General features: G+C 42.7%; 2 protein-coding genes across 3 annotated transcripts; both read left to right on the top strand.

The window, feature by feature from the left end:
• The first annotated feature begins 648 nt into the window (after positions 1 to 648).
• Positions 649 to 3,340, top strand: LOC120651066 (E3 ubiquitin-protein ligase RFWD3-like). 2 transcript variants are annotated; one of them, XM_039928414.1, is made up of 4 exons: positions 650 to 1,117; positions 2,045 to 2,123; positions 2,389 to 2,478; positions 2,756 to 3,340. In XM_039928414.1, the coding sequence occupies exons 1-4, from the start codon at positions 783 to 785 to the stop codon at positions 3,032 to 3,034; spliced, it is 783 nt and encodes a 260-aa protein (XP_039784348.1). In that variant the 5' UTR covers positions 650 to 782; the 3' UTR covers positions 3,035 to 3,340. The 2 variants fall into 2 exon arrangements, with proteins under 2 accessions (XP_039784349.1, XP_039784348.1); XM_039928415.1 differs by lacking the exon at positions 2,389 to 2,478 and having other exon boundaries at positions 649 to 1,117.
• A 6,695-nt stretch (positions 3,341 to 10,035) lies between these two features.
• LOC120651065 lies at positions 10,036 to 15,604 on the top strand. The gene is made up of 2 exons (XM_039928413.1): positions 10,036 to 10,273; positions 15,097 to 15,604. Exons 1-2 carry the CDS (start codon positions 10,051 to 10,053, stop codon positions 15,213 to 15,215), a joined length of 342 nt encoding a protein of 113 aa, XP_039784347.1. The 5' UTR covers positions 10,036 to 10,050; the 3' UTR covers positions 15,216 to 15,604.
• Positions 15,605 to 24,729: the final 9,125 nt, after the last annotated feature.

Below are 24,729 nucleotides of genomic sequence, written 5' to 3'. Positions count from 1 at the left end.
ATAATTAATTTATAAACACGTCTCTAATAGTACTGCAATTATAATAATAAATGCGTACTACTAATTTTCTAAACTAATTTACTACTACGTAACTACAAACTAAAGTATCATTAAACTCCTACTTAAATGGTTCTACTATAGCACTAATTAAATTAAATTACTCACCCCTACTTAAATTACTCATACTTAAATACGTAGTACTTAAATATAACAATATATAAAATAAATGTAATAACCTGCAGATCACAAGTGCTGAATCCGGCAGGGCTTCGCCGCTTTCCTTCTCCTCACTCCTCTCTTTTTTTCTGGATTTTTGGTGGAATTTTCAGGCTCAAATGAGGAGGAAAGAGAAGGGTTGGAGCTTATATAAGGGGGCACACCCCGGTCGCCCGAGGGGGGGGGGGGCGACAGGCCCCCCTGCCGCGCCCGTGGGCTAGGCCCAGCGGTCGCCCGAGGGGGGGCGACAGACCCCTTTTTTTCTAGGGACCTCGTTACAAATTTAAAAAAAAATTACACTTAGGGCCTGTCGCCCTTTGGGAGGGCGACCGGGGGTATTTTTGAAATATTTCAAAACGGACATATATTTTTGAAATTTTTATTTTTAAAAATATAAAAAAGAAAAAAACCGCACTGGTGCGGCCTCCGCACCGCCCGCACCAGCGAAGCCCAATTTTCCAGAGCCGTGCCGCCGCCGCAGCCGCCGTCCCAACGAGCTGCGACCCAAAGTCTGCTGCGGCCTGCTGCCGGCGGCCGGCCGAGCGATCCTCCGAGACCCCGGCCCCATGCCGCCGTCGGCCGAGCTCCACACGGACGCGGGGTCGGAGTCGGAGTCGGAGGAGTTTGAGGACGATGGCGTCGAGACGGACGACGACGAAGGAGCGGGGCCGGAGTCGTCGGAGGATGGCGTGGAGACGGGCGGCGACGAAGGATTCGGGTCGGGGTCGGAGGATGGCGTCGGGACGGAAGACGACGGAGCCGGGGAGGGGCATGATGGCCGCGCCGGGGCTAGGGTTCCGGATGCGGCGGCGGGGTGCGATGGAGGCGTGGAGGCAGGGACGCCTGCTGCCTGCTGCGTGTGCATGGAGCCCTGGACCTGCTCCGGCGCGCACCGCATCTGGTGGGTTTGTTAGATACGGACGATCATGGGAAAAGGCCGGGTTTATTCGTTTATGAATTCGTGTGATTGCTTTCTTCGGGTGATTATTGTTGCTAGTGCTGCCACCGAAACGCTTGCTAATCACGCCTAAGGTTTTCTTGTTTTCTCTCGTTTTCCCGGATTAGGGAGATTGTGGGAAAATGGCACTATGGAGTCCGTAATTTTTCAGCTGTTAAGTTGAATAGCTCACAACTCAGATGTCGGTTTTATGCTCTACTTTTAGAATCAGGAATATAAACCCACCGTCAATTTTGCATGATCTAGTGGTTAAGATGTGCTGCTCTTCTTAGGACTATTAATTAGGAGTAAATAAGTGGAAATGGTTTATTCCATATATAGCTAGGTTGTCAGAGATAAACATGGATTGGTTTGTAGTCACGTGTTTATTAGGCTCACTTGTGGATCTAACCATGAAACTGTCTGTTAAGTAGCAATGTAGCATGGCTATGTTCCTATGTGGTATCTTCTTTTCAAATATATGAAACTTCAGTGACCTATTCTCATAATTATTCAATGGGTTAATTCACTTAATGTTTCACAAGGCTCATCATTTAGTGGTTACGACTTACGAGTTATTGACATATCGGTTGTTCTTGTTCTTAACCATAACTAAAACTGGTATGTTAGAGAAAAGAAAGGACAGGGCACATCATTGATCTGCATGCATATTCTGAGATGATGACCCAGAATGAGCAGGCCATAGCATAAACAGAGACTAGAGCAAGAGAGAGAGTGATGTGCATCATGATTTAAATTGGACCGACTAGTTCGTTTGTTTCATGTGATCTGTCTTTTTTTTCATGCTATAATGCGTGCATGACTTATATTCTAAGAAGAGAGTGCTTAATTTTAGCAAATAATTGTTGCTTATCTATCTACCACGTGCAGTTGCATTCCCTGCGGGCATGTGTATGGCAGGTCATGCCTGGAGAGGTGGCTGCGGCGCTGTGGTAGTAGGAGTGCAAAGGTACCATACGTGGCTTTACATCATCAACATCAACAAAGCCTTTTAATCCCAAGCAAGTTGGGGTAGGCTAGAGTTGAAACCCAACAAAGACCATTAATTTCATCAACATCAACATCAACAAAGACCATTAATTTCATACGTGGCTTTAGAGAGGCAAATTAATTTCATGTTAGATACGCTTTATAATTAAACAAAAATTTGATCCTAATACACACAATCATAAAAGTTCTCAATATTTCTTTCATATGCTTGTCAATCTTTGCAGTGCCCCCAGTGTGGTGAACGATTTGAGCTCAGGCATATTACTAACCTCTATGTACCAGAAAATCTATGGGATGATTGTTGCCGTGTTGAGGTTCCCCTTCTTTCTGTTCCTCATTGTTCTATGGAAGCCTCATAATTGATATCATATCTCGCTTTCCTCAATGCTTCTTCTGAGGAAGCAAATCTCTTTTCAGTCTCATCCCCGATAGACTCAATTCCTGTCGCTATTTTTGTTATTAATTAAACAAGAAGTGTAATCCTTAGTTACAAGGTTAATAGTTAAGACAGTATGCATTTTAACCAAACTCCTTAACTTTAATTGTTCAATGATAATGCATGCATCTCACTAGTCATCTTTCAATGCACAGATTCACAAGTTGATGGAGAAAGGTAAGGCTGCATTTAATGAATTGATCCACAAGCACATACCAGAGCTTCGGTCTGAACTTCAGAAAGTGTATCAGAAGCAGCTGGACCATGATGTAGGGGCGATGGTTGAAACATTTGTGTCAACGAAGGAGCAGATGAAGAAGATGGCGGAACAGAATGCAACGCCCATGGATCTGATAGAGTTCATGGAGCAGTCCTGCAGTCAACTGCCGATTCCAAGTAGATATAGCCCGCCAGAAGACCGGGCCAGTGAATGAAGTTATAAGTGGCCGGATGAGGCTGTTTAATTTGCCGCTGTAGTGAACGGCTATTGCTGTATGGATGGGATGCGCTGATTGCATTGTAGGCTCGGTCTGTACTGTACCAGTCTGGTTTGTGTCTGTCGTGGTCAGCCTTACTGAAGACCTGTACGTTGGTGGCCCTGTTAATATGATCGATCAAGCTGTAGGTACTTGGTGCGCTGATGAGTAGTATGCGTTTACAATGCAAGTGACCTGAACATGTGATATGTCTATGTATTGGGTTTGATCATATTATTATGGGTCGTGGTGGTACCTGTCTCTGTCTGGTATGTGTTGTGCGTGCCATGGTCATTCTTGTCAGCTTGTGATGATCGCTCATGTGTGGCCGCCAACAATACAGTATTGAGATTGCTGTATTATGAAATTAAACGGACCTGTCAGCCAACTGAACTCACAAGGGCCATGTTTGTGGTCTGTATATGTCCATGTTCATGTTCATTTTCATTTTTTTGAGGGCTCTTTGTATGATGTTCAGTTCTGATACACGGGCCTCCAACCACACTGGAGTCAAGTGATTTCCCGGTCCGAAATAGATCCGGCCTCGGCCTAACACCGTAACAAAAGTTTATGTAACAAAAGTTGTAAATCTTGTTTCATAGAATTCAGAATAGTTGAGTTTGTATTTTTTTTATTTTTTTCTACAATTTTATATCGATTTTACAAGTTCACTGTTTAATGTACCCTGGGCGTCAGGATCTAAATATAATTTTTTTTACATTTAGGTCCTGTCACCCATTACGGGGGCGACAAACACCTATTTTTGAAAATTTTCCTATTCAACATATATTTTTGAAATTTTGTTTTTTTTAATATAGAAATGAAAAAAGCGCGGTCGACGGAGTGCGCTGCACCCCTGGGGCCGGGGCACATCTTGATTTCACTCTGTCGGCCGGAGATGCCACCGTGGGGAGCCACGCCGTCGGGCCACCTGGATGTGGTCCCCAAGAGCAGCAGCGGGTGGGAGATGACTGCTGTGGGCTGTTCGTGGAATTATGGCCCTGTTTGGTTTGCGATACGCTAGGAACAGTAGCAACTTTGACCGCTAATTAATGATAATAGTCTATCAATCCGTGCTTCCGCACGAGCTAGTTAGAGATATCTAATAATTATCTATCTCACGCTCTCTTTAATCAATTAAATATTATAATTCAGTATTATAAAAATACATATTTATATTATGTAATTGTAATAAGTGTGATAGGTTTAGTTACTAACAATTTTTTTTCTCACTTTGCATCATACTTAAATATATGTTTGATATGTATTTAATTGAACACTTTGTTTGAGCTATGTGAACAATATAAAAATTAGTATTCTTATCTCTTCTCTTATACATGAATATATGGTGACACACAATATGGTTAGTATTTTTATATAAATAATAAAATAAATAATATACTAATAATGATAGAAATAGTAATCTAGAATTTTATATTGATGCGCTTTAAAATTTTATTATAATAATATAATTTTGATTCAGCTTTGAGGTTTATTTTAATTGTTTATTATGATATCATTGGATAATATAAACAAAAATTTAAGGGGTTATTTGATATTATTTTATAATGGCATAAGTGGGTAATTTACATGAAGATTAGGGGTTACTTTAGATTATTTTTTATAATGGCAGAGGTGGGTAATTTAGATACATGTGTAGGGGTTTACTTTAGTTTATTGTCATAATAGCAAAGGTGGGTAATTTATTAGAAAAGATAATAGATCCAATGGCTATTATGATTAGAGTTGCTGAATTGATGGCTAGATATTTCTGATTTTTATGAGAATTTGTAGAATTTCTCTATTTTTTTTAGACTATCCACATAGGATCCTAGGTGGCATCACCTGAAGGCTTCAAAAGGAGCCTCCAATTAGTAATTAAGATAAAATGAAGGCATTTTACAAAATCAACTCCAGAACCCCTGCGCTAGGAATCCTGAAGAATCTAATGAAACATTTGACGGCATGATTAGAGGATGGTTACTGTAGCATCACTATAGCCAATCATGGATTAATTACCGTCATTAGATTCGTCGCGAAAAGTTACACCCATCTCTAAAAAGGTTTTGGAAATAAATTTCATTTAATACTCCATGTATGTAAAAGAAATTCGTGCTAGGAAGTAGCATGGAGAAACCAAACGGGGCCTATATGTACTCCACCGTGTTTGTGGATGAACTTCTTAACCAGATTTTTGAATCAGTATTTTGTACTCTCTTTGTCCCCAAAAAAATGTAAATTTCACTTCCTGAAGAGTCTAACAATTTCAAGTTTAACCAAATTTATATAAAATAGTATTAATATTTGGGTTATAACATAACTATTTTTAGATTAATCATGTAATATATTTTTATACTACATCTATTCGGAGATACAAATGTTAGTAATTTTTTTGTATAAATTTGGTCAAAATTAAAATTGTTTGACTCCTCGGAAAACGAGATTTACATTTTTTTGAAAACGAGATTTACATTTTTTTGAGACGGAGGGAGTATGAGCTAAGGTGATGTGTTCATTCTAAGTCACCATGTACACATAGATGAGAATTTAGTGGGGACGAGTCCGCTGTTTTTAGGAACGTATGTGTATAAAGCTGTGGTAGTGTGATCTGATAGATTATCAGGCCATCAGGGTAACCACAAACATGTTCTTTGCTCCTCAAACTTGGAAGTTGAAAAACCAAGACCATCTAAGTCCCAAGTCCCAACCAACCAAGGATGATGAAGCTTTATGAAATGATGGCTCAACATGGAGATGCATAGCACATACCATCATCAGAAAGTACTCCTATCCAAAACATACTTATTGATTAGACAGGGATAAAGTCATCATCTCCCACGGAATGGTGACGAGTTTTGACTAGGTGTTCTGCTACAATCATGGAGTCAGGAGAATGGCATGGGCTCATGCCATCAGACACCAAACAATGCAAAAGCATGTGCATGGGCACCCAACACAGAGTCAAGGTCAGGCTACTCAAGGTTTGCATGAACTTTCAGAGCAGGTTGATGATGATTGATGAGCCAAAGAAAAGAAGCCGTTGTTAGGTAGCGCTAACAGTCTACGCTTTTATCACTCGACGTCAACAGTGTCCAGATCGATCCTGTATGGTGGAGCTGAACACATGAAATTTTGGACCTTTCAAAATTTAATGTCTGATCCTGTAATACTGCACATTGGTGATTGATGGTTGCCTGTGTTGTCACTCCAATGCATCCAATCTGTGCACGCACGCTGCTAGCTGGCTCTTTGGCAAGCGCACGTGTAGGCGACTGACGAAGCAATCTTGGAAGCCATCTTTCCATGATCGGAAAGATTCGTAACGACGACGACACGAGAACCGATGCAGATCAGGCTACATGGTGGTCCCACGGCCTCAAAATTAACCAACCTACTACTCCAGGCTCGTAGATAATGGCCATAGTGTGTGCTGATCCGTTAATTACCTACTCATGGTTAGTTAATTACTGTGGTAACCATGGTAGAAGAAAACTAAAATGTCCAAGCTATGGCTGAAACCGGTAGCTAGAGAAGATGCGGGTCTGAAGTTCTAGCCTGCGCATTCCTCCTCAAGAATAGTATTTGATCTGAAACGCAATGCTAGCTGCAAGGTACAGGGCGCCATTATTGGTACAAGGTGAACCCAATTGGTAGTGGAAAACCGCGTTCGTTTTGCAAACATTACAACAAGCCGCTAGAAGTTAGAATCGAAGAAAAAAACGAAAGTTGTTCGAGAAAGAAGAAGGAAAGCACTTACTGCAAACAAGGAGACTACACATGGACATGGTCTTTTTCCAATACAGGTTCAGACTGTTTCAGATCAGCAGCACTGCAGCACCGTCTTCTTCCCCGACTCCGACGACGGATGGAGCAGTTGGGGGGAATGAAGCCTGGTCCGAGACCGTCCGAGGCGACGGAACACGCCGCCCGTTGTCCGGCCGGTCTCGCGCCAGACGACATTCCCCTCAACAAGATAAGATGATCGCGAGGAGATGGAAGAGGAAGAGGACCGAGTTTTCTTTATACAAGCTGCTCCCTGCAGCAAATGATGCTGCCTTGTGGTGGGCAATGGTGTTAAGTTCAGAAGCAAGCCCCCCTTTCTTGCTTAGCTTCTTTGCTGCTTTCACACTACACCTTGCAGCGCCTGCAGAAACCAAATCGTTGTTGCCTGTACTGTACATCTCAATGCAATGTCAAAAAGGATTTATGTTCAGAGGATTGAGACATCCAGTCATGGTCATGGATTTTAATATGGGCATACATTCAGTCGCAAATTGCAATCATGGGTAATATATGCTCAGCTATGATGGTTATGCAAAAACGTGGCGCCAAGATTCGGGGGGATAGTCAACTGAACTGAAAAATTTGTGGCAGAAAGGTCAATTAGCTAGCCCATTGTGAAATCTGAGCCATCATTACGCTTATTCTTGGCTATGATTAAGCATAATATTGGGTCGCCGGAGGAGAAAGGACTGGTAAAATAGTTTGTTCTTTCAGAAGTGCTTGATCCTGACATCAGTTGATGATTTCTATTCGCAAGGCCAAAGGGGTTCTTTATTCATATTAGCTTTGCATTGCGTTGCCTGGCTGTTATGATTCCAAGCTTAGCACTGAAGAAACTAGTGGCCGTGAGGCGCCATGCTACAGCAAAAGAGCCTTTTTCTGAGCCTGTGGATTACAAACGGTTTAGAAATTTAAAAACAGTATTTTCTCTGCTCTTTATTTGTTGCCATTTTACAAGAATGATTTTTTTTCTTCTTTATCTCGGAAAAATGATTGCTTAATTTGTTTCTGTTTCCCACTTTTAGTGAGTATAGGCCATGAAAGAACTTCATATCAGGTTTTTTGATGGCTTTCCTGTTGACGTGAGGATCAAAGAAATTGTACTTCCCAGTCGCGAATAAGTCTACCTTAGCTTTACCCCCACTTCGAATAACTTTTCTGAAACATATTTCTAAAATCTAGTGAATACTCTTACTTAGCACTAGAGAAACTACTGGCCACGAGCCACATAAGCCCTTCAACAGCGAAAAGGGTTTTTCTGTGAGGCAAGCAGATACTCATTTTGCGCTCCTTTTTGCCATTCATGAAAAAAAAAATCCAATTTCTTCACCAGAAATCCCAAAAAATTTAGCGCTACAGTAACTTCGAACGTTTGACAACTAGTTAGGAGTATTATTGTATTAAATGTGGGTAACTGACAAAACCTATTCCATAACCCCCGGTGTAATTACGTGACGAATCTTTTAAAGTCTAATTGGGCCATGATTAGACAATATCGTGCTACACAATATGTAAGAAAAGGCCTATAGTGACGGGCGTCATCTCCTTAAGGTGACAGGCATCACGCCCATCACTTGTACATCGTCACTGATTAGAACAGAAAAGTGACTGGCAAAAGTCCGTCACCTATGTACGTAAAAGGTGACGGGCATCAGTATGAGCCGTCACCTATGGTATTCTTAACCCGTCACCTATGTCAGCATATAGGTGACGGGCATCATTCTTTTATGCGCTAAAATAAATATTTGCAGCATGAATAAAAATTAAAAAAATATTTTCTTTTTCCCACCGCGCTCGCGTCGCAAGTCGCAAGTTGCGCGATTTTTTGCGCGAATATGCGCGCGTGCGAATTTTTTAGACGTTACCAGGATTCGAACCCACAACCTCAGCCTCTTGCGTACTCTTCCCTATCACTGGACTACACCATCACATGTGACCAATAATGAGATATTTTCTTTTTATCATCACTTTCTAATGTCTTATATAACCTGTTTCACAGCTATAACGATCTCAAATGAAAAAAAAATTCAACTACAAAGTTGTAGATCTGGTGGCGAGCTACAACTTTCGTATATACTTTTTTTCATCTGAGGTTATTTGAAAATTTTGAAATTTTGACATTCAAAATTTAAACCATATATTTAGGTGCCAAAACAACCTCAAATAAAAAAAAATTTGAACTACAAAGTTGTAGATCTGGTTGAGGCCTACAATTTTTGTATAGACCAATTTATGATTTGAAATAATTTGAATTTTTGAAAAATCGCATGTTCAAATATTAATAAAACTCACAAAGGTGACGTGCCTTGATGTTGCACGTCACCTATGTCATCACAAAGGTGACGGGCTTTGATGTTGCCCGTCACCTTTTACTTATCAAAGTCTATCATCTATACTAACCTTATAGGTGACGTGTTTTAATATTGCCCGTCACCTATACTAACCTTATAGGTGACGTGCTTTGATGTTGCACGTTACCTATATCATAACAAAGGTGACGGGCAATATTTTAGAGAGGCCACCAAGAGGTAAAAGGTGACGTGCATCATCTTCGCGCGTCACCCAGATAACAAAAGTGGCGTACAACAACAACATGTTATCTTTGTGCACGTCACTATATGTCATTTTTTACATAGTGACAGTAAACAACCTCTAATGATGAATTAATTAGGCTTAATAGATTCATCTCGTGATTTCTCGTCCATCCATGTAATTAATTTGATAATTAGATCATGTTTAGTCATTCTAATTTTCAGCTGAAAATTACTACAGTGAATTTCGTTCAAATTTTTACAAGATCTAAACACACCCCTACTTTTCTTTCCCTTTTCAGTTTTCTGCTCTTTTTGCTAGAATTAAGTGTATGGTGTTTCGATTGAAGGGAGATCAAGTTCATGTATGATTACCCTGTCACACAACATACCAGCACTCCTGGGAATGGATTGGACTAAATTCAAATCCAATTGGATTTTGGCACTTGGATTCTATTGGACTTGGATCTAGTTGGATATAGACATCCAGTTGGTTTAGATCTAATAAGATTGGATTTTGTTGGATAAAAAATAAAGGATAATCCATATCTTATTGGACTGCGGGCCATGAAACGCTAGGCTGTGGAAGCTTCACTCGGGCCGCTGGCCGTCGGCCGCCGAGCCCCGAGCTGCTCTTCAGGCATCGGCAACCTCCTCCACATGTGTATTGCTGGCGCCTCACCGCCCGTCGTCCCCAACCCCACATGTGTATTGCTGGCGCCTCACTACCAGGAGGTGGACTACTGCTCGGAGGAGGTGAGGTCGGTGGCCAGCCCGGCCGGCTTCGGCCGCCACGGCGGCGTCCAGCAGCACGTCGTCAGGGAGAAGTTCGAGGAGGTCGATAGGGTGTCACGCACCGGTAGCCACGGCCGCCACCACCACCACGGCTGTTGGAATTTGGGCTTGGCCCATTAAGGCCCATGTGGTGTAAATTTTTAATCCCACATTGCTAGTAGAAGTTGAGGAGACCACGTGACTCTCCTATATATCTAACCCATAGGCTTCACCGGAGAATATCAATCCTATTATTCCTCTTGTAAGCCGCCGCTAGGCGTTGTACACAAACACCCGATATAGTGAAGTTCTTGCTGGCTGGCGCCCGTGGTTTTTACCCTTCGCATTGGAGGGGTTTTCCACATTAAATCTTCGTGTCTTTCTGCGGTTTGATCTTTCTATTTTTCATCGTTTTGTTCGCCGTCGCTTCTAACAAGTGGTATCAGAGCCGTGGTTTCAAGTTTGGGTTTCGTGATGGCGTCGATGAAGTATGATCTACCGATGTTGGACTACAAGACAAGGTTCTCGCTGTGGCAAGTCAAGATGAGAGCTATTCTGGCGCAAACCAATGATCTTGATGAGGCGCTGGAAAAATTCGGGAAGAAAAAGAAGGATGAGTGGACCGATGAGGAGAAGCGCAAGGACCGTAAGGCTCTTTCTCTTATTCAGCTTCATCTATCTAATGATATTCTACAAGAAGTGCTGCAGGAAAAGACTGCTGCAGAATTGTGGCTAAAACTGGAATCGATCTGCATGTCGAAGGATCTTACCAGTAAATTGCATATGAAGTTGAAGCTGTACACGCTTAAGATGCAGGAGGGTGATTCGGTGATGGGTCACCTATCTGTCTTCAAGGAGATCGTTGCTGACCTAGGGTCGATGGAGGTTAAGTATGAAGATGAGGACTTAGGTCTTCTTTTATTATGCTCTTTGCCAAGTTCTTATGCAAGTTTCCGTGACACCATACTATTAAGCCGTGATGAACTAACCCTTGCGGAAGTTTGTGAGGCACTCCAGTCTAAGGAGAAGATGAAAGGCATGGTGCAGACAGATGGCTCGTCCTCTAGGGGCGACGCTTTGCATGTCAGAGGCAGATCAGAGCAAAGATCCTCAAGTGATAACAACGATCGTGGCAAGAGCAATGACGGTAGAGGCCGCTCCCAGTCCAAAGGTCCCAAGAAGAAATTCTGTAAGTATTGCAAGAAGAAATCTCATATGATTGAGGATTGCTGGAAATTGCAGAATAAGGAGAAGAAGAAAAATAAATCTGATGGTAAGGCTAGTGTTGCTTCTGCTGGTGAAAACTCTGAGTCAGATTGTTTGGTTGTCTTTGCTGGTTGTGTTGCTGGTCATGATGAGTGGATTCTTGATTCTGCATGTTCTTTTCATATCTGCACTAATAGAGATTGGTTCAGTTCCTATGAGTCTTTGCAGAACGGTGATTTTGTGCGCATGGGAGATGATAACCCGTGTGAGATTATTGGCATTGGCTCTGTTCAGATCAAGACCCATGATGGCATGATTCGCATACTGAAGAATGTAAGGCACATACCAGGGATGAAAAGAAATCTGATCTCGTTGAGCACACTTGATAAAGAAGGACTCAAATACACCGGTTCAGGTGGAGTTGTGAAGGTATCTAAAGGTTCTCTTGTATGTTTGCTGGGTGATCTCAATCCTTCAAATTTATATGTTCTCAGAGGTTGTACTTTGCATGGTTCTGTTTCTGCTGCTAATGTTGCTAATGCTGAACCTAGTAAGACTGACCTTTGGCATATGCGTCTTGGACACATGAGTGAACTCGGTATGGCAGAATTGATGAAGAGAAACCTGCTGGATGGCTGCATTCTGAGTGGCAAGAAGTTTTGTGAGCATTGTGTATTTGGTAAGCATAAGAGGGTCAAATTCAATACCTCTGTTCATACCACAAAAGGTACACTTGATTATGTTCATGCTGATTTGTGGGGTCCTTCACGTAAGCCTTCATATGGTGGTGCTCGTTATATGCTTACCATTATTGATGATTACTCTAGAAGAGTCTGGCCTTATTTTCTGAAAAGCAAAGATGATACTTTTGCTGCTTTTATAGAATGGAAAGTTATGATAGAAAGGCAAACTGAGAAGAAGGTCAAGGTGGTTCGAACTGATAATGGTGGAGAGTTCTGTTCGGATGCTTTTGATGATTATTGCAGAAAAGAAGGCATTGTTAGGCATCACACCATACCATACACTCCTCAGCAGAATGGTGTGGCCGAGCGTATGAACAGGACTATCATCTCGAAGGCTCGTTGCATGCTGTCCAATGCCCATATGAATAAGCGTTTTTGGGCTGAGGCTGCTAATACAGCATGTTATTTGATCAACAGATCGCCTTCTATTCCACTCAACAAGAAGACTCCTATTGAGGTATGGTCTGGTACACCTGCAGATTATTCACACTTGAGAGTTTTTGGCTGCACTGCTTATGCTCATGTTGATAATGGAAAATTAGAGCCTAGAGCTATTAAATGTCTGTTTCTTGGTTATGGTTCGGGAGTCAAAGGATATAAATTGTGGAATCCTGAAACTAGAAAGACTTTTATGAGCAGAAGTGTTGTTTTCAATGAATCTGTGATGTTTACTGACAGTTTGTCCACAGATGATGCTTTAGTTGAGAAATTGCAGTCACAAGTTAGTGTGCAGGTGGAGCTTATGGATGACCAGGAAAATGAAGTTGTTGGTAATGATGTTTCAGATAGTGTTCCTGATACTGTTCAGCACTCACCTCCAGTTTCACAGTCTGATTTGCAGCATGAGGAGGATGTAGATTTACCTATTGCTCTTCGCAGATCAAAGAGGAGTTGTGGACCTCCAAACCGTTTAATTGAGGAGTGTAATATGACTTATTATGCTTTGAGTTGTGCTGAACAGGTGGAGGATGCTAGTGAGCCAGCAACATATTCTGAAGCCATTGATTCAGTTGATAAGGAGAAGTGGATCTCAGCTATGCATGAGGAGATGCAGTCTCTTGAGAAGAATGGCACATGGGAGATTGTAAGCTTGCCTGAGAAAAAGAAGACTGTTCGCTGCAAATGGGTCTTCAAGAGAAAGAGGGTTTGTCTTCTAGTGAGCCTCCAAGATTTAAGGCAAGGTTAGTTGCAAAAGGTTTCAGTCAGATTCCTGGTGTTGACTATAATGATGTGTTCTCTCCAGTTGTGAAGCATAGCTCAATTCGGACTTTCTTTAGTATTGTTGCTATGCATGATCTTGAGCTTGAGCAGTTAGATGTGAAGACTGCATTTTTACATGGAGAGCTTGAGGAGGAAATTTACATGGATCAGCCAGAAGGATTCATAGTGCCAAGCAAAGAGAATTATGTTTGCAAATTAAAGAAATTCTTGTATGGTTTGAAACAGTCTCCTCGTCAGTGGTATAAGAGGTTTGATTCATTTATGTTGTTACATGGTTTTAAAAGATCTGAATATGATAGCTGTGTTTACATTAAGATTGTTGAGGAATCACCTATATACTTGCTGTTATATGTTGATGACATGCTTATTGCTGCCAAGAGCAGAAAAGAAATCACTACAGTAAAGAAATTGTTGAGTAGTGAATTTGATATGAAGGATCTTGGTGTTGCTAAGAAAATTATAGGTATGGAAATTACTAGAGACAGAAAATCTGGTTTATTATTTCTTAGTCAGCATAATTACATTAACAAGGTTCTTCAGCGTTTCAATATGCATGATTCAAAGCCAGTTAGTACTCCTATTGCACCTCACTTTAAATTGTCAGCTGCTCAGTGCCCTAGTTCTGAGGAGGATGTTGAATACATGTCAAAAGTCCCATATTCTAGTGCTGTTGGTTCTTTGATGTATGTCATGGTTTGCTCTCGCCCAGATTTATCATATGCTATGAGTTTGGTTAGCAGATACATGTCTAATCCTGGTAAAGAACACTGGAAGGCAGTTCAGTGGATTTTCAGGTACCTCAGAGGAACGGCAGATTCTTGTTTGAAGTTTGGGAGAACTGATCAGGGACTCATTGGTTATGTGGATTCAGATTATGCTGCTGATTTGGATAGGCGCATGTCACTCACAGGTTATGTGTTCACTGTTAGCAGTTGTGCTGTGAGTTGGAAGGCTACTTTGCAGCCTGTTGTTGCTATGTCTACCACAGAAGCAGAATATATGGCTATTGCTGAAGCGTGCAAGGAGGCAGTTTGGCTGAAAGGTTTGTTTACTGAGCTGTGTGGAGTTGGTTCTTGCATTGATCTATTCTGTGACAGTCAAAGTGCTATTTGCCTTACTAAAGATCAGATGTTTCATGAAAGGACAAAGCATATTGATGTCAAGTACCATTATGTTCGTGATGTTATTTCACAAGGTAAATTGAAGGTATGCAAGATCAGTACTCATGATAATCCAGCTGATATGATGACTAAACCAGTTCCTGTAGCTAAGTTTGAGCTTTGCTCAAGCTTAGTTGGTTTGACAGTTTAGCCCAAGAGGCTATTTGGCGCCAGAAGTTCTGTTCTTTGTTGTGTTCAGGTGATGATTTTGATATGCTACAAGAAGGAATTTGTCTCAAGGTGGAGTATGTTATATTGTGATCCAAATTCTGATGGGAGATTGTTGGAATTTGGGCTTGGCCCATTAAGGCCCATGTGGTGTAAATTTTTAATCCCACATTGCTAGTAGAAGTTGAGGAGACCACGTGACTCTCCTATATATCTAACCCATAGGCTTCACCGGAGAATATCAATCCTATTATTCCTCTTGTAAGCCGCCGCTAGGCGTTGTACACAAACACCCGATATAGTGAAGTTCTTGCTGGCTGGCGCCCGTGGTTTTTACCCTTCGCATTGAAGGGGTTTTCCACGTTAAATCTTCGTGTCTTTCTGCGGTTTGATCTTTCTATTTTTCATCGTTTTGTTCGCCGTCGCTTCTAACAACGGCCACGGCGGCTCCGGCCACTTCGTGGTGCGCGAGACCAAGGTCGAGGAGGACATCAACAACTGCACCGGCGAGTTCCACGAGCGCAAGGAAACCTTCATCATCAGCTCCGACTGATCAGCTGCTTCACGCGGGCTCCATCGACGACGACGCACGTATCTGGGTTGGACTGGAGGTATGCCGGGCCTGCAGACGCTTGTGGAGGAGCTTACATGTACAGCGTCCATCGCCAGGTCCAAGTATCTGACCTGCAAGGATGGTGTTGTGATGACTGATCACCTGGGCAATATTTTCTGGAACAGTATCATCAAGTGTGCCGGCTGGTCGAGGCCTTCTCCTCCTTCTCATGCGTGAATTGGATTGAATGGATGGATAATTATGTATGTGTGGTTGGATTGGATAGGATTGGATGGTGAGGACTATCTATTAGGATTGGATTGGATGTTAACGTGATTTCAATTGGATGTTAATTGGATATCATTAGTTGGATTTTGGATGATGATCCATTCCCAGGAGTACATACCAGTAACTAGTAAGTGTTGGAACTCCATATCAGTCATCAACATGGCTTTTAACACTTAAACAGCTTCACTGAAACTGTAGCATCATCATCAGCACATTGATCTTCAGTTCCACACATCTCACCCGATTATTATCAACTTGGGGTCTTAAACACACACAAATGATGTCCCGTCGTAGAATTGAATGATTTGTTTATACTGTAAAATCCAGTATATTTTGATGCACTGCGAAAGTGAGTGACTGGTCACACATGTGCTTTCCCGAGATAGATGCGAATGTGAGGTCACACATGCTATTGCGAGTAGACGCGTCATAGAAGGCCCACCGGCAGCCTACAGCCGGAGCCGGTGTGGACACTGTTTTTTGATATGGGTGAAAGGTGATTTTTGTGAAGACAAGGTGGCCGATTCAAAAGAAATCAAAAGATGCACAGAGTTGGGATCGGCCGATGGGAGTCCGTCCGATGGACCAGAGGAATATGCCGTGAAGATGCTGATCCGCTGGCTCTGGTATCCGGCCGATTGAGAAGTTGCCGATGAAGTCAAGGAAGGAGAGGAGGATCCGGACTCTACGAAAATCTTGATGATTCGGTTGTAATATTTTAGGTAGTTTATCTTTTAAATAGTATTTTTTAGGGTCAAGTAATATTTGCCATAATCGGCTAGAACTTGATAGCACTAGACTATAAATATGAGTTGTAAGGGACCGGAAAAACTTGATACACATCCAATACAACAAATTTTACGATTCCTTTGCACTTTTTCGGCGACTTTGCCTTTTCTCTTCTTTTTTCGACGAGTTCTTTCAAGTTGATCAAGGACGTCTCACATTCGAGCGACTTTATTTCCTGGTGAGTTTTCGTTTTACCGAGTATATTTGAGTTTTAGCTACTGAGCGCATCGCTGTGGCTTCGTTCAAATCTATTCAAAAGGTATCGAGTTTATCTAGACTTTGACTTCTGGGCGCATCGCTGTCGTCTCGTCTAGATTTATTCATCAATTATCGATATCGGCTAGATTTGTAGGTTTTTCCTATGCTTTTTGGCCATTATCACATCTAAAAACATACTAGATCGGCTTTAGGTCTTGGAGTGACATTTTTGTTATCTCAAGAGCCAGTTTAGATCTGTTTTTTAGCTTCGCATCATCTAAATTACACATTCGTAGCTTAGATCTTGCTATATATACATGATCGGCTGCCCAAAAGCCGGTTTTCTCGTTTAGTGTATCGGCTGATCCAGCCGATACGCTCCCTCACTATACACTTACATTTAATATCTTTTCGTCGTCCATAGTATCGGCAAAGCTTGCCGATACGCCCATCTGAGAGATATTCGGAATCCCAGCCGATACGCTCTCGAATTTGACTTGGTTCTCTCCCTTGTCAATTACAGGTCAAATTGACTGGCACGCTTGGTTCACTTTCCGTGCTTGGCGAACACTTGCCCTCGGATTCCAATGTGTTGATTTTTGCATCAACACATGTTTTGGTACGCTCGGTGGGACACGAAAGCTTCAACATGGTGGAACTCACAGATAAATCTGCAGTTAGCGAAGAAAACCAGATTCTTGCTCCTGAAGATAAGCTTAAAGAAGAACAAAAGAAGGAATTTGAAGAGCTGGTGGAGAAATTCAAATGTGAATGCCTCAAGTCGTACAGCATCAACAGATCTAGTGAGGTGATCAAGAAGTTTAATCTTCCATCTTTCCAGTCATTGACAGAGGCTCAACGTGAAAGCAAGATGATAGACGCAGTCGGCCAGGCTGTGGCACAAGCCTTCATCAAGATTGCAACAGTCATGGGCAACACGGTGCACAATGCAGTGGTCAAGACTTTTGCTGAAGGCACGTTACCATGGTGCATGGGTCCTTGCTATATACAACCAGATCAGATGCAATATTCTCCCTTGGAGGTGTCTATGGCAGCAGCCTTGTCGGCTCAAGATAGCCAGGCAGAAACAAGCAACAGTCAAACTCCACCCCAGATTACTTCTGCAGCATCGGCAGGTACGACAGATCCTATATACTCGACCACGCCGCCGATTGCTACAACTGTGCAAGGTGGATCTGCGTCTGTATTTCCTAAAGGATGAGATCCTGTTACTGGGTATGGTATGCATCTGGATTTCTGTTCTACGCCACCCAAGATGCAGTTTAATACATCGGCTTCTCAGCCTGATCCATCGGCCGTTCAGCCGATGGGTGCACGGCAGGATGCATTGGCAACACAGCCAAATGCACAAGGCGCATGGAGTCCACAACAGATGGCACAAGCTAATGCATCGGCGCCACTGCCGATGACCCCGCAGCAGCGTCTTGCTATCCTGCTCCAACCCCAGTCTCCTTCAGAAGTGTTATTGTCGCAATCTCCACATCAGAAGGGAATTAACTGGGTATTCCACGATCAAGCAACTGGACAGATACGGTATGTCAATGTGCCATACATGGATATCACTGGTCAACAATTGACTAACCCATCAGCTACACGGCCGACGATGACTCAGCAGATACCTAATCAGATGTCCCAGCAAGCACGACAGATGCAATCGGCTGGACAGCCGATGAACCATGCAGCTCAACAACTTGCGATGATGACCAGTGCAGCGAGTACGATTTCCCCTCAGTAAATGCCAATAATTGAGCCACAAGTTGACTAGAGCACGAAGATAGCACGAAGATAATTGAGCCACAACAGTCCGTTATGTACAAGACTCCTTATCCTCCGGCTTATGATCAGATTCCTCTCCCACACAAGTACAAGATGCCTGATTTCACAAAGTTCTCAAGGCATGGAGAAGTTTCTACGATGGAACACGTTAATAGGTTCCTTCTATAGTTGGGAGAAGCAGGCAACCAAGATGCACTCAGAGTCCGTTTGTTCTCCTTATCTTTATCTGGATCGGCCTTTGCTTGGTTCACCACTTTATCAGCAAACTCCATATTATATTAGGCCGATCTAGAAAGACAATTTCATCAGTTCTTCTTCTCTGGGATTACTGAGTTAAAGTTGACCGATTTGACCGGCTTGAGACAAAGAAATGATGAATCGGTTGCTACTTTTATCCAGAGGTTCAGAGATGTCAAGAACCGATGTTACAGTTTGGTTCTGTCTGATCATCAGTTGGCCGATGCAGCATTTAATGGACTCTTGCCACACATTAAAGATAAATATGCATCGCAGGAGTTTGAAAGTATTAGCCAGATCGCAAGTCGGATGACAGGAGAGACTAGATCCTACGAGTCCAAAAAGCCTTTTCAGAAGAAGATCAACATGTGGAGTATTCTGCTAATGATGAGTCTGAAGAGGAGCAAGAAACAGTCGCATCAGCTGAGTGGATACAGAATAGTAAAAAGCCGGTGACGTGTCCGTTTGGAAAGAAAGAGCCTGAGTCGTATGGGTTCGACATCACCAAAGCTGACAAGATCTTTGACTTATTATTGTCGGAAGGTTTGATCAAGTTGAAGCCATATCACAAGATTCCATCGGAGGATGAGCCCAAGAATATAAAATACTGCAAGTGGCACAATGCCACATCGCATGATACAAATGAGTGCAAGGTCTTCTGACAGCAGATTCAGATGGCTTTCGAACAAGGGAGGTTAAAATTCGAGGCTCCCAAGAAGACGATGAAGATCGACGGACATCCTTTCGCCACAAACATGGTTGATGTGGCTAGAGATGAAGGTACTTCTCAAGCTAAGATTCTGACGTCATCATCAGCCAAGAAATCTGGAGCTGTTGATCCTAAAGCGCAGATAGTGGCTGATGAGGTCAAAGAAAAGGGTCCGATGAGGGATTCTGAACGTTCATCGGCACCACGTAGACGTGTAACGTCTCAAATACTGTTGAACAAATTTCAGCGTGATCGTGAAAGGCGGCATCATAGAGAAGAAGAGGAGCGACGCGAGCAAGATCATTGGAGGTGTCCTTTCTTTGTCTACTGCTGGGAAGAAGTGTTGACGTTGCAATCGGCATACGATTGTCCCGAATGCAATGGTCAAGGCAGCCGATCATATGAAAGGTCGCGTCATGAGCCTCATCGGCGTGAACGCACTCATGTGCATGATCGGCTAGGAAAAAGAGTATCGGTACATGATCGACTGGGGGGCAGGACAATGCTATGTGATCCTACTGGGAGAAGAGTGCCTGTACATGATCGGCTAGAATAGATGGCCGATGACAGAGTACAAGACGATCAGCCGATGCGGAAAGATCCAGAACGTGAACTTGATCGCACGGATCAATCCCAATGGTGTCCAGGAGGTTTGATCAGGTCTCAAAAGCGACGTGTTCAGAGGTTACGCCAGCTGGAGATTATTGAGGAAGAACAAGAACAGAATCTGCACAAGAAAGGGATTAGGTCACAAGTTTGGCGTGCCAAACCCAGAGCCGATAGTGATCAAAATTCTGGATCATCGGCTGCGCCAATTAACATGGTTTTCATAATGCCGAAAGAGTTTATGGTGCCAGATGATGAAGATCATGAGCCTGAATTGGAGGAAGCCATGGCACAGTTAAATTTGGAACCATTGCCAGCAACATTTGAGAAGCCAGAAGATGATAAGAGGCAGCATCTTAAAGCACTGTTCCTGAAGGGATTCGTTGATGGCAAGCCTGTTACGAAGATGTTGGTTGATGGAGGTGCAGCTGTGAATATAATGCCCTATGTTATGCTACGCAAGCTTGGGAAGAATCAGGATGATCTGACGAAAACTGATATGATGCTGAAGGATTTCGAAGGAGTCGTATCTCCTGCTTTAGGGGCATTATGCGTCGATCTCACAATTGGCAGTAAGACCATTCCCACTACTTTCTTCGTTATTAATGGCAAAGGTTCATATAGTTTGCTATTGGGACGGGATTGGATACATGCCAATTGTTGCATTCTATCTACTATGGATCAATGCTTGATTCAGTGGGTTGACGATACTGTTGAAATAGTATCAGCTGATTCGTCATTAAGTGCGGCATCGGCCGAAGCCCATATAGTGAGTTATGATCGGATGAATTATCTTTCTGGTCAAGCATGGGAGAAGGATTTCTTTCGGATGGCTGATTATGAAGTTACATCAGAAAAGTCAGGAGATTCTTCGGAAGAGTCTTGATCAGTGAGGGATATGGCCGATTGTAGTATCGGCCAAATTTTGTAAGTTATAGCCAATACTGGGAAGTGTTGCCTTTAGTGCAAAAATATGTAAAAGCCGATTCGCGAGTTGGATGCATCGGTTGTAATATGGCCGACACGATATGGGTCGACCTTAGAGCAATAAATCATAAAGACAAATTTCAGGATTAAGATCAAGTTGTCTGCTAATTATGGAGGTTACATTACATGAGTTATTCTTACAGTAATCCTAGATCTTCCTGGATTACTTTCATCGCACGCAGGCGAATTTGATCAATGTTTTCAATTACTTGGTTGTTATCTACTGATGAACCAAAAATCGGCCGCAAACTCTTGTGAAGTTGATATGCTTGACGAGCATGCTTTTCCTTATCCTCCTCGAGTTTGGCAATGGCCAGTGGAATCTGAGATAGGTTGTGATCTGCGATGTCTATTGCTTGGTTTACCCGGTTGAGTTCTTGCAGAAGACGATTCCGTTCAGCCTCCAATGCTGCTTTATTTCTCAGAATGCTGTCCTGGGTATCATTAAGAGATTTGATCTCACCAATGGCCGATTCTGCTAAAGCTTTGAGGTTATCCCTTTGTTTGATGATTTCTTCCTGCTAAAGACGATCGGCGAGTTGTTTCTGGGCCTTGTTGAATTCTGCACGATGGCTCTCGATAAAGGCTGCAGGAATTAATGCCTCTTCGATCGGTTCTGGAAGCTTACCTTCCAATTCTTCTAAGATGGCTCGGATCGGCTGTACATTCTTGATTAGTTGGCCAATGTCTTGATTCTTTAACTGAAGGGATTCTTGGAGTTTGGACTTGGTTTCATCCGATAGTACAATAGGATCGGCCGATAATGTTTCTTCTTCCTCTTCCTGAGAAGTATATCCGATTTGGAAGGAGAATAGCCTGTTGTCCGGAGACTCCTGTGCCTGAAAAGAAGATAAAGTTAAGATGGCCGGTGGAGACAAAAGAGTAATGGGATCGGCCAACAGAAAGAATAGTAGTTTACCTGCTTCAGGCGTATTTCTTCTAGATTAGAGCCAACAGGAACGAGAGGTTGTGATGAAGAGCTCGGGATTGCAGTGTTTGGCTGGCCAAGTAATTCAGATAGTGCATGGTCGGCAAGATGAAGGGTGATTGTCAGAAATATACAGAATGCGTTCATGAGTACGTTCTGAAATCATACCTGTATTAATGGAGAATCTGCCCTGGGTTTCCTGGGAGTTGGAGGCAAATGCTGTATCTGATGAAAACAAAAGGAAATAATACCAGATTCAGAATCATGAAAAGGTTTAAATACTTACTGAGTAAGCAGAATAATACATGAACATTTGATGATATATGGGGAGCTGTACTATCTTCTTCTCCTCCATATTGGTGTTCAGGGATATCTTAATTATGAAGCAAGGATGTGATCAGCATTCAGATAAAGTGAAAACATGGGGCTCAGGCTTTTACCTTCTGAAGAAGAGGAGGGAAGATCGATCGGAGTGTCTGTTTGGGGTACCGCTACTGCTGAAGATTGGCATGGAGATTTCTTTTTCTTACGAGTTGTCACCTTGGTATAAGATACCTTACGTTTTCTCCCAGTGGCCACATCTGTTAGAGTTGGAGCACCATAGCCGATATTTGGTTTATCGGCTGGCAGGACGTAATTGATCGGCTGCCCACTCCTACTGGTTGTTGGAGGATTCCAATCATCATCCTGCAAAGAGTAGAGGTTAGAGGTTGCGGGAAAGAAGTGCTAAAAGACATTGTGGGAGTTAATTTTGCTTGTACCTCATGCTCGCTTGATTGGTAATTATTGTCTAGAGCGATGCAGTATAAGTTGGCCGATTTGCAGAAGATATACTCTTGCCATTCAGACCACCATTGGATGAAAGGGGTAGTGGCAAAAGGTGCAGTCTGCCAATTGGCCAGAAGTGTCATATCTACATCAGGCTCCAAGTCTTTCAGCCGACTGTAAGAAAGAGAGCTATTGTCGATGGCTCCTCTAAACTAAACTTTGCTAGCAAAGAAGGGAAAAAGGGGGCACTTGGCCAAATTCCAATTGTCTGGCTGCCACTGATGGATTATAAAACTCATAGCTAGGGGCATCTTTGCTAGCTGTGAAGTTAATTGGCAGAATTCTTGGGGAAATTATGTCCTTCATGATCTTGGTGGCTTCTTCATCGGTCTTCCATGAGTCAAGCTGGAACTTGAAGGGGTTTTCATACATGACTTTTTCATCCTGATATGCGAACCAGATAGTGGAGATTTCTGGAAACCCATTGTAGAAAGACTTGAAAAAGTCAGTAACGCCGAGGATCTTGGGATCATTGGCAATCATGATAGCTGCTTCACCGAATGATGTGCATCGGTGAGTGATGGTTTCTTCTTCTTCAGAGAAGTTTTCTGATGGGAATTCTATCTCTGACAATTCGACTATCATAATTTTGTGCATGTACATATGCAGCCACAACTGAATAAACCACCAAGGGCCTCCCAAGTTGGTGATCGTCTAGTTCTTTCTGAGTCTGGATGATACTTAATGAAGCAGGTGGTAAACTGACCCCAGAAGATGTTTGCCGAGAGGGATAGGATTGCCAGTAGCCAGATTTTCTGCCAGCTTGAGATTATTGTTTGTTGGACCAACTGCTTTGCCACAGAAGATGAATTTCTCAAGCCACATGTTGAGAAAGGCAGTATGCTCTCTGACAGATACTGATCCAGTCTTCATATTCTTGTCGATATATCATTTCCACCCGCCAATGCTTTTGGTTTCAATTTTGAAAGATGCTTTTTCTAGCAAACGAAAAGGTCTATCGGCAGCATGAATATTCAGGCCAGTGAGCATCACAATATCCATCAGGGTTGGTGTCATTAGTCCATGATTAAATATGAATGCGTTGATGGCATCAGACCAAAAGTAAGAGGCCGATATGAGCATCGGCTTGTTCCTGATCATCTCTGGTAAAGATAGGTTCAGACATTGGCTAATATCGTACTGTTCCCAATTGGTCCTTTAGGAACTCGCTATTCTGCGGACCCAATTTCTCCATCCGGGGGTAACATTCGGCCAAGATCTGAAGGTTGGAGTCCAATTTAGATTCATGTTGGAGGAATTAAGGGGGATTCTGCTAGTTTCCAGGTTAATTATACTAGTTGGATCTGGATCTCCTATGGGACCTAAGCAAACCATGCCGGATTGGTTTTCTAGTGGGATGATTGCATTACCCCTAAGATTCTGAAAAAATGAAGGCGGAAATAAGAAATGCGATTGAAGGAATCGGAAAAAGGATTGGGGAGCAAAGATGTAGGTAGGGGAAGGAGACGTACCTCTGGGATCTCGGAGATGGAAGCCATTGCCGGAGGGGGAGTTCTTGGACATGGATCCTTGAATCCCTAGGAAGCTGTATGGCGGCGGCAAAGCGAGTGTGTTCTTGAACAGAGAAGAAAGCAGAGGTCCTACAGGAGAAGTGCCAGCGGAGGAGAAGATGGAGATATTTATAACCTTTGCTCGAGGGCAGAATGGGGATTCGATACACCATCTGATTGGAAGATTTTAGTAAAATTTGAACGTTGGCAGTAATGATTAACAGTAATTTCGGAGCAACAGATCTATTACTCCGAAACTGGGGGGGCATGTGTTGACACCGTTTTTTGACATGTGTCAAGGAAGGTGATTTTTGTGAAGAGAAGGTGGCCGATTCAAAAGAAATCAAAAGATGCACAGAGTTGGGATCGGCCGATGGGAGTCCGTCCGATGGACCAGAGGAATATGCCGTGAAGATACTGATCCGCTGGCTCTGGTATCCGGCCGATTGAGAAGTTGCCGAGGAAGTCAAGGAAGGAGAGGAGGATCCGGACTCTATGAAAATCTTGATGATTCGGTTGTAATATTTTAGGTAGTTTATCTTTTAAATAGTATTTTCTTTAGGGTCAAGTAATGTTTACCGTAATCGGCTAGGACTTGATAGCACTAGGCTATAAATATGAGTTGTAAAGGACTGG

The sequence above is a fragment of the Panicum virgatum genome, chromosome 9K, assembly GCF_016808335.1.
Source record: "Panicum virgatum strain AP13 chromosome 9K, P.virgatum_v5, whole genome shotgun sequence".
NCBI classification, from domain to species: domain Eukaryota; kingdom Viridiplantae; phylum Streptophyta; class Magnoliopsida; order Poales; family Poaceae; genus Panicum; species Panicum virgatum.
Note: the sequence above shows the minus strand (reverse complement) of the source record. Positions and strands in the feature narration are given on the sequence as shown.